This window comes from Nicotiana tomentosiformis, chromosome 4 (assembly GCF_000390325.3).
Source record: "Nicotiana tomentosiformis chromosome 4, ASM39032v3, whole genome shotgun sequence".
In the NCBI taxonomy this organism is placed as follows: domain Eukaryota; kingdom Viridiplantae; phylum Streptophyta; class Magnoliopsida; order Solanales; family Solanaceae; genus Nicotiana; species Nicotiana tomentosiformis.
This window is the reverse complement of record NC_090815.1, coordinates 84772998-84785649: the sequence shown is the minus strand read 5'-3', so window position 1 is coordinate 84785649 and position 12652 is coordinate 84772998. Positions and strand designations below refer to the sequence as shown.

The 12652-nt window shown below is 36.6% G+C and overlaps 1 protein-coding gene across 1 annotated transcript; it reads left to right on the top strand.

Moving 5' to 3' along the window:
* The first annotated feature begins 223 nt into the window (after positions 1–223).
* LOC138910060 (zinc finger BED domain-containing protein RICESLEEPER 2-like) lies at positions 224–1090 on the top strand. Its single transcript, XM_070201281.1, has one exon. It carries the CDS (start codon positions 224–226, stop codon positions 1088–1090), a length of 867 nt encoding a protein of 288 aa, XP_070057382.1.
* The last annotated feature ends 11562 nt before the right edge of the window (positions 1091–12652 follow it).

Sequence of the window (12652 nt, the reverse complement as noted above, 5' to 3'; positions counted from 1 at the left end):
GCAACCTTATTTTCGGATCCCTTCCCGTAGTACTGTAACTAGGGATTGTTTTGATCTTTTTTAATGAAGAAAAGCAAAAGTTGAAGAGGTCTTTTATAGAAACGAAACAAAGAGTATGTATTACCACTGATACCTGGACTTCTATACAAATAATCAATTATATGTGTATAATGCAAGCTCCAATGATGTGACAGTAAAAGAATTGTCTAAGCAATTAACAAAAATGGGAACTAATTTGATGAACGGTAATCACCTTCACGTGAGATGTATGGCTCACATCATGAATATTGTGGTCCAGGATAGTTTAAAAGAATCTTCAGTGTCTATTGAATGTGTTAGGCATGCAGTGAGATATGTTAGGCAGTCTCCTGCAAGGTTGAAGAGGTTTCAAGAATGTTTTGATGATGAACAACTCAATTGTAAAAATACTTTATGCTTGGATGTTCCAACTAGGTGGAATTCCACCTACTTGATGTTCCGTAGGGCTGTTGAATTTGAAAGTGCATTTTCACATTATGCATCTAGTGAAATTGGCCTAAGACATTATCTTGAGCATTCTTATATTAAAGTTGGAATTCCTACAGGTGAACTTTTGAGTAGTGATTGGGAGAATGTAAAACGAATTACAAAGTTTCTTGAAATCTTCTATCTTCTTACTTTGAAAATATCTGGATCATGTTATGTTACATCGAATATTCATTTTCTTGAAATTTGTGCGGTTGTTGTTTATTTGAAGCAATTGATAGCAAATGAAGATACAGTTTTAAGTGAAATAGCAAAGAAGATGAAGGAAAAGTTTAATAAGTATTGGGGTGATCCAGGGAAAATGAACAAGATAATTTTCATCTCATGTATTTTGGATCCACGTTACAAGCTCGAATCAGTTGGTTATGCACTTGTAAAGATGTTTGATGAAGATCCGGGGGCAACAATACAAGCAGAAGTGAAGAAGTACATGACTTCATTATTTAGTGAGTATGTAAAGTCCAGCTCAAAAGGTGCCGTGCTTGCTTCATCTTCAGATTGTTCTTCATTGGACACTTCTACTTCCGGGCTTTATGACAGTCAAGTAAGCACCCAAAATACATGACTTTTAGAATCACTAATGCAAGATATAAAAAAATATAAAAGTGGGAGTGGAGGTGTAGATACTAAAACAGAGTTAGATAAATATTTTTGTGAAGAAACTGAGGATGATACTAAAGAATTTGATGTTTTTCTCTGGTGGAAATTGAACTCAGCTAGATTTCCTGTTCTTGCGGAGATGGCTCGTGATGTATTAGCGGTTCCGGTTTCAAGCGTGGCATCCGAATGTGCGTTTAGTACGGGAGGATGTCTTCTTGATTCATTTAGGAGTTCATTAACTCCTAAATTGGTGCAAGCTCTAGTGTGTCTTCAAGATTGGCTTCGAAATAAAAAATTAAAACAACCTGTTAGTGTTGAGGAAGATATTGATAAAATCGAGCAGCTTGAACAAGGTAATAATATTGTTACTATATTTGTTGTATATAAGTGTTGTGGATATGCTTATATTTATCACAAAACTAATTATTTTAATTTGTTTTCTTCAGATTTAGCCAGCGATGGAAAAGACCCTTCCGTAATTGACGTGTAGTGTTAATATATTTGGTAAGAATTCGAATTGTAATACAATGTTAATTAATATGTTAATATATTAACAACAAACATGAATTTTTAGATCAATAGTTTATATAATTTTACTAATTAGCTCAAATTTTAAGGTGTATCTGCAAACTCATTGATCTCATTTTGTAAAGTCTTGTGCCCTCAAGCTGTCATATTTCAAGCCTGCTACCATCTGAGTTATATAGTGCTAGGTTGTTGGATGTTAGCAGTTTGTTATTTCTTGAATGCTATTAATAATGTAAATGGTTCTACCATTGCAGAGTGATTCCAAAGACTCTTAGGTTGTTGTTTGAACTTTGAAGCTGCAGAAATTGAAGCACTGTAAGGCGTTAGTTGCAGCAGTTGTATTTTGTGGATGTCTCCAATTGTTATAGATTTTATGTCTAAATTTTTATTTTATCTCTAGTTGTATTCTGGGCTCATTTTGACAGGTGTAATTGGCTAATTGCCATGTTAGGAAGTGTTAAGTGTTAATAGAATCTCCATTCATCATTATTATAAAGCAATTAAGATTTCAAGTGGTTACTATATATGGATAGTAAATTACTGATTAATAAGCATGTGTAAATATGTGTATAAAGTTTTGTACTCTTTGTTATTTCTTTGTATGGATTAATCACGTACTAGCAAATAGTGATTTAAGCATGTGTAAATTAAATATCTTTACTGCTTTGCCTTTAGATCTTTTTTATCTAGATCTTTACATATTAAATTAGTATTGATGTGATCTTTATGAAAATGGTATGTGCGTCATGTGCAATTGCATCCATTGCTCCAATATTTGTAGTCTTAACTGAAAGCAGCGTCAGTGGGCACTAGTAGATTTCTCTAGTGTTTAGAGGTGTCAATTTTGGTGTAACAACTAATAGGCTGTAACATAAAGGACCAAAATAGTCCTCTGTAATACAAATTAAACTAGGCCGATAAATCGCCCGATAACCGCCCGATAATATCTAAATTGATACCAATCCACCCGATATCTTATCGGGTGGCTAGCGGATTAATACATTTAAAAGCCGATAACCGATAAGCTGAACCGTTAAGAGTAAATAACCGCCCGATCCACCCGATAAGTAGCACTACTTGGTTCCTTAAGTTAACCTTAAAAGGCTAAGTTTGACTTCGGTCAACATTTTGAGAAAACGACCTCGGAATCGGGATTTGACGGTTCCAATAAGTTCGTATGATAATTTCGGACTTGGGCGTATGTTCGAATCGGGTTTTAGATAATCCGGGAGCATTTTGGCGCTTAATAGTAAAAATTAACTATTTGAAGGTTTAAAGTTCTTTAAAATTGGTTTGGAGTAGGTTTTTGAGTAATTGAAGTCTGTTTGGAATTCTGAGTTTCGGAATAGTTTCGTATAGTGATTTAAGATTTACACACAAATTTTTGTGTCATACCGAGTAGTTTAAGTATATTTTGGTGCATTGGAAGTAAATTGAAGAACTTAAAATTCCTAAGTTTAAATCAATTTGGTTTAGGGTATGATTCTTAGATTTGATGTTGTTTTATGCATTTCAAGAGTTCGAGCAAGTCCGTTTTATAATTCCAAACCTGTTGATATGTTCGGGCGGGGTCCCGGGGGTCCCGAGTGTTAACCGGACGAGGCTCGGACCAATTTTGGAAAATTGAGCAAGGACTGAAGCTCCCAGCTACTGTCATAATCGCACTTGCGCTTGGACAGCCGCAGGTGCGAGCCACCAATCGCAGGTGCGAACGAGAGAAACCTGCCCAGCCATCGCAGATGCGAAGCATTTGGCGCACCTGCGAACACGCAGGTGCGATGCCTTGTGCGCAGAAGCCGAAAAATGCGCAGGTGCGAAGGGATTGGCGCACCTGCACTTGCACAGAAGCGAGCATTTCTTTTGCAGGTGCGGAACCAGGAAAAGAAGGAAAATGCGCACCTGCGAGGAATTTCCGCAGGTGCGAAAGCCGCATGTGCGGTACTCCTTCCACAGGTGCGTAAAATCTGTCTGGGCAGAACCTTAAAACGGACGAAAACTCAATCCATTTCTTTCTTTTTTATCCATTGTTGGGCGATTTCAGAGCTCTTTGTGAGGAATTTCAACTATCAACTTGGAGGTAAGTTAATTCTACACCCTATGAGTTAAATACATAGATTATAAGTAGATTATAACTAGTAAATCTTAGAAATTAAAGAGTTAGATGAAAAACCTAGATTTTTATAAAAATGAGATTTTAACCACGAAAATAGTTATGGAATTGGGTAGAAATTATATATTTAAGTTCTTGAGATTATGGGTAATGTTTTCATTCAAAAATTTCCAGAGTTCGAGCACGTGGGCCCGGGGTGAATTTTAGGAATTTTACCATTTTGGTTAAGGTAATTTATTTGATAGATAAATTTCGAATCATTTAGCATATATTAATTATTTTATATAATATTTGGATAGTTTTGGATTTTACGGCGTCGAATCGAGAATTCAACGCGATGTGGTAATGGAAAAGTAGACTTTGAAACGAAGTAAGTCTCATGTCTAATCTTGTGAGGGGAAAATTACCCCATAGGGATTAAATTGAATAATTGTTGATAATTGCGGGGGCTACGTACGTACGAGGTAACGAGAGTCCGTGCGTAGCTACTATTAATGCTAAAGTCCGGGTAGTTTAGGACTCAAAGCATGAATTACTTGTGTAAATTATATTCCTTGTTTAATTAATATTATTTGATATATTTATATATATGTTGTGAATTGTTAGATTAAAATATTAAAGGATGGAAAATTTATATGTTTGATTTTCTGTTTAAATTAATTAATTGTTAAAAGAAATTGTTCTCCTCCCGAATTTATCTCATAATAAATATACTCTCCTTCCAGAGATACATAAGAAAATGTCCTCCTTTCTTGTGGAGCGGGGCGAATGCCTCGGCAGGATAGATGCATCTATGGATCGCGCCGCACGTCCCTCGGCAGTGTACACGACACTCTGGATCGGGCCGTACGTCCTCGGCAGAAATCGTGCTTAATAATAATAATTACACGATATTTTAATAATTTATTTCAGCTTGCGAAGCTAATTGTTAAATTGGAAAATCCTTGGAATTTAATGAATTATTATTCTTATTTGTTAAGGAATTAATTGTTATTCCTGTAAATGAGATTTAATTGATGAATTGAAAATTTATTGAAATTGAATTGCAGCTTGTAAAGCTATTTGATAAATTGAAAGTTTTATTGGAATTGCATGATTTAAATAAATAAATTGAAAAATTGTTGCATTTGAAGGATTTTTATTATTTCTGCTAATTGAATAAAATTATTGTTAACTCTGTGAACCATGCTGATTTGAATAATTATAATTTATTTTAATTATTATTATTGACCCATAGTGAGTGTCAAAGTCGGCTATCTTGTCTCTACCACTTCGAGATTAGGCTTGATACTTACTGGGTACACATTATTTTCGTACTCATACTGTACTTGTTGCACATTTTATTATGCAGGTACATATATGTATAGCGGCCTTGTGGGCGCAGAGGTGTGGTTAATAATTGTGGGGACATAGGTGAGTTGCATTCTATATTACGATCCGCAGCTAACAGAGTCTCCTTCAGAATTATTATATTTTCCTGTCTAATTTGTATTCTGGACATATGCTGTATTTTATTTTTAATTCCCTAGTAAATGCTCATGCAATTGTGACACCGGATTTTGGGAATGGTTGTGAATTGTTCAAAAATTTAGTTACTAAAAATATTTATCATTTACTCTATGAGTTTTATCTTTACAATTTCATTGAAGAAATTTTTATTTCAAAAATACTAAAATGGGTAATTAAGTTAATTGATTATGGTTGGCTTGCCTGACAGTGGTGTCCGACGCCATCACGGCTTTTAATTGGATTTTGGCTCGTGACAATATGATCTATTAAAAAAGTTTGAGTAACACATGATAGTTATTTTCTTAGTCGTCTAACAATAATGTTTTGTTGATGTATGCTTTCAAGGTTAATAGAATTTAATAATTAGTCATAAAATCAATATGAAACCTAAATAATGATATGTTCTATTTAATTCTAAAATTATCGAACTGCCATTTCAAATTCGAAAAAGGTATAAGAATTTAACAGTTCTTGATATATGAATATGAGAGAACAAAGGGATTGACGCATTTCAATAACACTTGATAAGAAAGTGATGATACAACTCATTATTTAACGTAAATAAAAATTGATGCACTTCATAGTTCTATTAAATATTACATCCCATGAGAGAATCCCTAATATTTCTAGACATTTTCTAAAGAAAATTCTATATAAATTTTTTATATTCATATGTTGATTCGGTTCGGTTCGAATTTTTTTAGTCAATACCAAATCAAATCAAACAAAACATAATCGCATTTTTTAATCAGTTAATTTGATTTTACTTTTCGATTTAGTGCGGTTTTTCGATTTGGTTTGAACACCACTAATTGGCTCCATAACATCATGATTCATGGACTATAATATAAATCAAAGACAAAATAAAGTTTATATACAACATTAAGTTATTTATGTTAATTTAAACAACATGAAATAATATTGCTAATGTATAAGAAACCTTCTATCGTTAGTTTCACCTACTTTGAGAGCTCTCAAGATGAAACTAATATTTGTTTACTCATAACAAGAGTGCGCAACCTAATTCAAAGTCAAAAAGAAGGTAATCTCCTTCACAGAACTTTGCCATATATTATGGTCAAAACTCAAAAGGTACATTTTCAAGGGAAAGAATACAAATTACAATATTCTATGCCCACAAAAGCAGCATGGAATTTCCAAGGGTCCAATTCAGATTTGAACTCGTCTGTCGTCTCACCCTCTACAAGATGAATTACAGTACCAAATCCTTTAGTAGAGCTTTGATTAAAAGGCAAACAATATACAATACATATGCCAAAGACTCAGAAGATTAACCTTGTCAAGTTTCGGATGACCCATATCCCCCTAGCTCTTTTAGCATTCTGAAACATGTAACAAAGGGCAAATGTTTAATTAGGGGAAAGAAAAGGATCCAAAAATTGATTATGGAGTTAACTAGCTACATAATACTTGTACAACCATAACCATTTAGCCCATACGAGGAAGCGGTCTATCATTCTTCTTTCCAGTAAGGAAAGTTGTATAAGCAAATGCATATATACCTATTGGGTTCGACAAAACTTTAACCAGTACTTGTGCAGGAGAGAAGAAGAGGAAGCATCGAGAACCTGTAAAGGAGCAAGCTTTGTTTTTTTGTCTGAGAAATACAGTAGATATGCCCTAGATCCAATCTCATATTTGATGATTTCAACATATTTTGTGAACGTTATTTGATATAAAAATATATGGCATTTGATATTCTTTTATCATAGTTATATTTAATTGCTTGATTAATTTAATAAGGTCCTTGATTAAATTTTGAGATTTGTCATCTTGATGGAGATCATGATAATGAGAGTGAAGTTTCTTATAATTTAATCTAAATTCGTTCTTGATCATATGATTATTAATTTGGACATTATTGGATAAAGATTAGTTGATCTCATTAACTAAATCACATAGATAGATGATACATATAGAGATATGATCATTAAACCGACTCATTGGATAATTCCTAATGGTTAGAATTACCATAAACTGTCAATATGATATTCTCTTGAAGAATGTGATGTAAGAGTTTCCTTTGACCTCAGATCGTCACAGTAATTGACAAGTTATTTATTGTGTTTTGATACTAGACACCTATGGACCTAGGTTGATAGTTGAAAGGATATTGGGTATGATTAAATGATTGTAAAGTTAGTGAATGATCAAGATGGAATCTGTCAACTCTTGGTAATGAATTTAAGCTACATGTTGTCATGAATTATAAACGACCAAATTAAGACCTTGGCCAGTGCAATTAAACGAAAAGAAGAAAAGAGTTTCTTAGATCATTTAATGGTCGATTATATTTGACATGAACACATAGTTCGTCGCCTATTTGGATTTGACGGTTGAACCATATCCTAAGGTGACCCAAAGCTACAAGGACAGAAGGAATTACTACATTATTCTTCTACTGGTTCTTGAGAGTAAACTGCATACTTCATTTATCCGGTCGTTAAGGAGTGTTACTAGACGCCACCCTTGATTAGTGTCATGACCCAAAATCCAACTAGTCATGATGGCACCTAACCCAACCCGCTAGGTAAGCCAATTAACAACTATCAAATTCTAATGATATTTAATAAGACAGTTAAGTAAAGAAATTATCTGAATTTTATACATTTTTCAAGAATTGGTAGTACAAATCATGAGCTTATAAGAATAGAATTTACAAAGCTGAAATGAAGTAAATACATCATATGTTTGAAAAATACGTTAACAGAGTTTTATAGATCTAAGGCTACCATGAACAAGATGCAGCTACAACCGGGATGCAGGTATATCTTCAAATCCAGCTCCCATCAAACACAACAATATCAACAGCCAACATCTGCACGCAAGGTACAGGAGTGTAGTATGAGTACAACCGACCCCGTATACTCAGTAAGTAACAAACTTAACCTTAGGTTGAAAGTAGTGACGAGCTAACACAAAGGTCGGGTCCAACACCAATATTCCACAACAGTTCATAACAGCATAGTACAAGTAACAAAAGAGGTATTTCAGAAATAAAATGCTCAGTTCGTTCACAGTTCCAGAAAAATAAGCATTACTTTTCAAATATCTCAGTGAAAATCCAAATCTTTTATCGAAAATGCCAGAATAAGAGTAAGTTTGAAAACTGTGATTTTTTCCCCAAAACTCCTTTCAATAACAAGTAAGATGTTTCATTTTCAGATAGCATGAGGAAATTACGTCTCTATGCCTACATGTCAAGATACAGGTAAAATCATAAATGTCGCCAAAATCAGGTAGCAGAAGAAAATGCATCTCTATGCATGTATCTCAAGTACGCATGTCAAATGCAATGCATCTCAATGATGACCTCATGTACTCACACTCTCAGAGTACTCAATCTCACTATCTCGCATTCCCTCTCACTATGCTCAATGCTCAGCACACTCAATCACTCAGTACTGTACAATACCTGCTGCGGCGTGCAGCCCGATCCACATATGACCATAAGGCCCATTGCGGTGTGCAACCCGATCCACATATATATAGCCATAAGGCTCGTTGTGGCATGCAACCCGATCGGCATATATATAGCCATAAGGCTCGTTGCGGCGTGCAACCTGATCCATATACATATATATAATCAACTGCGCTCACTGGAGGTGTGCAGACTTCAGAGGGGATCCTACAGCCCAAGTGCTATAATCTGCACGGACAACTCACGTGCAGTACGGATAACTCACGTACCATAATATCAATATCTGGATCCGCACAGAAAACTCACGTGACGCACGGACAACTCACGTGCTATAGTATCAATATCCTCACAGATAGGCCCCCGACCTCACTCAGTCATCAATCTCTCCAGTCTCACTCACGAGCTCATAATGTCATGAAACTAGCCCGACAACAATGATATGATGTATCAATAAATAACAACTGAGTCTGAGATATGATATGAATGCATGAATATGACTGAGTACGAAATATCAATGAAATCAGTGAAATGACTGCAAGAAATGACCATTATGGGTCCTAGCAGTATCGTCATAAAGCCTAAACATGATATCTAGCGTGATTGACAGCTCAATTACTTTATCACATGGTGAAAACACGGACATCAACAAAGTAGGACCACTATACAGTGCCATGGAAATAACAGAGTCCCAATTCACATGGTGCACACCCACACGCCCGTCTCCTAGCATGTGCGTCATCTCAATACCAATCACATAACACGTATTTCGGGATTTTATACCCTCAACACTAAGTTTAGAAGAGTTACTTACCTCGAACAAGCCAATACTAATGCCGACCAAGCCAAGCGATGCTCCAAAGATGCCATCGCGCACGTAGTGACCTCCGAACGGCTCAAAACTAGCCAAAAGACCCTCAAATACATCAAATAAAGCCCAAGGAAACAATTCCAAATGATAAAGATCGAATGAAAAATCACACCCGGGCCCGTGCCTCGTAACCAAACAAAACTCAAAAAATCCGACAACCCATTTAATTACGAGTCCAACCATACTAGATTCACTCCAATTCGATGATCAAAACTCAAAAATTCATATTATGAAACTTTAGGCCAAAACCCTCAATTTCCTCTTTAAAATTCACAATCCAAGTACCAAAAACGAAGGTAGATTCATGAAATAACCAAAACCGAGTAGAGAACATTATCCCAATCCTTGTGATGAAAATTTCTCCAAAAATCGCCTCAATCCGAGTCCCACATCTCAAAATATGAAGAAAGAACTAAAGCCTCGATTTTTATAGTTACTGCCCAGCATTTCCGCATATGTGGTTAAAATGTCGCATCTGCGACTTCCACTTCTACGGATAAAATATCGCCTCTGCGAAGCCCATAGAGGTCGGCCCTTCCACACCTGCGGACATTCTCCGCCTCTGCGCACGCGCAGGTGCGCCAACCAACTCTCTCTCCTACACCACTCTCTGCTTCTGCGGCTAATCTTACGCTTCTGCGGACACGCAGATGCGCCTTTACTTCCGTTTCTGCGATCTTCCTCAGCAGCTCACACCTCACTTCTGCGACTCCTCTATCGCTTCTGCGACCATCGCACCTGCGCAAACCAGACACCAAAACCAACATCTTAGCAAAAATCCAAAAATTCAATGAAATGATCCGAACCTCGTCCAAAACTCACCTGAGTCCCTCGGGACCCCGTCCGAACATGCCAACAAGTTCCATAACACAATATGGACCTACTCGAGGCCTTAAAATACACATAACAACATCAAAATGATGAATCACACCTCAAATCAAAATCTATGAACTTTGAACTTTTCAACTTCAATAATTCGTGCCGAAACATAGCAAATCAACCCGGAATGAACCCAAATTTTGCACACAAGTCCCGAATAACATAACGAAGCTATTCCAATTCCCGTAACTACAATCTGAATCTGATATCCTCAAAGTCAACTTCCGGTCTAACTTTTGAACTTTCCAAACCTTTAAATTTCCAATTTTGCCAACTTATGCCGAAACCTTCTAGAAACATCCAAATGCAAATCCGGGCATACGTCTGAGTCCAAAATTACCATACGGACCTACCGGAACCATCAAAACTCTGTTCTGGGTTCAAATTCACAAAAGGTCAAACTTGGTAAACTCTCCCAATTTGAAGCTTCAACTATGAAATACATTCTTCCAATTCGATTCCGAATAACCTTTAAACCAAAACCGACGATTCACATAAGTCATAATACATTATACGAAGCTACTCATGCCTGTAAACTACTGAGTGAAGTGCAAATGCTCAAAATGACCGGTTGGGTCGTTACATTCTCCCTCACTTAAACATACGTTTGTCCTCGAACGTGCCAAGAGTTGTTCCCAAAACCATCAAATCGCCGTATAACCTTACCATGCACATACCCGGGGGTGATGTCACGTCACCCTATCCCATACAGGTCTGATAACACAACAAAACTAAAATTTCTCAATTCAACCTAGCCCACAAGCCTTAGAATCCAATTTCCAATATCCAAAATTTCTTATAAGATCTGAATCTCGCAACCTACACACTGTATAAGTCTGAACAAGCTGTTCCAAGCCGCAACCATAACCTAAGATACAATCGCATGATATATCACATAACACAGATACTCGTAGCAATGTTTTCTAATCACAATAGCTGCTCAAAACAACCCAATGCCGGTAATAAACCTCATATCAAATAAGACTCCATTCTAAAAACTTCGTGCAGTTCCGATGATGAAAGAAACACACAAAAACTTGTAACCATTCATCAGATCCACCAGTCATGAAGCTCCCTCTCCTTCGACAAGAACTATAGCAAATTTCTAAGCCGACTTTCGATATTATCCTTCCAGCCATGTTGTAATCAATTCCGATAGTATCCATTCTAGGTCCAATGACCTCATCTCATCCAACACGACCACTCTAGTGACATGACACACCCATACAATCTAAAGCCATAACCCGTGCAATCCGTGCACCAATAAGCAACATTCCAAATGTACTCAATCATGGAAAAATGACTCAGATGAGAGAACTGTCCAGCAAGCTCAACAAGTACCACCACAACGCAATGCTAAGAACCTATCACACACCGTAGAACCAAAACACACGAATCTAACACAAGGGATCATATCTCAACATAACTCCGTTGCAATGCATGACCCCATCCAAACACTGATCCATATGAAATACCTCAGCCACCATGCTAAAAATCAATAACCATGCGCAATCCGATATCAAGTACTCAAAATGCATTACCATAACCATAGAGAAGCAGATGACACAATGCCACATAAAACCCGAAAGAACATAACCCATACGCCATCAACCATACAATACCCAATTACTCATATTGCTCAAATTCCGCTATAAAGCCCAAATAGAACCGCACCAGGTGTGCTTATAACCAACGAATCACAACTCCTCGTAGCATAGAAGAGTAACTCACAGATCATTTCAGAACACGAATGAGCTCAACAACAACTGAATGGCACATCCCTCAACAATAGCAGTATGGAGCTAACCAATCCAGCTCGGTGTAGAATACACATCCTGAACCAATGGACCCCTAAATCAACTCCGGACACCTACAAATAGATAAATAACCCTCTGAAAGCCCACAATGATTGAATCATAATACATACTATCGTTTAGCTAGCTTCGGCCATGACTTCACAGTCCACAACCATGAAACAATCTACTCTTGAGAACTCCCAGTCTCCAAATCCATAGAACACACGAATCACCATATCTGATCCCAACTCCACCGCCAGAATGTCTAACACATCTCTCATACACAATCATTCCACGAGGAATGCTTCTAAAATTCTTCCGTGCCACATAGCAAAATTTGAATATCAGCAGTCGATCAACCAGGAGAGTGCCGCAGTACCAGTGAAATATCTATA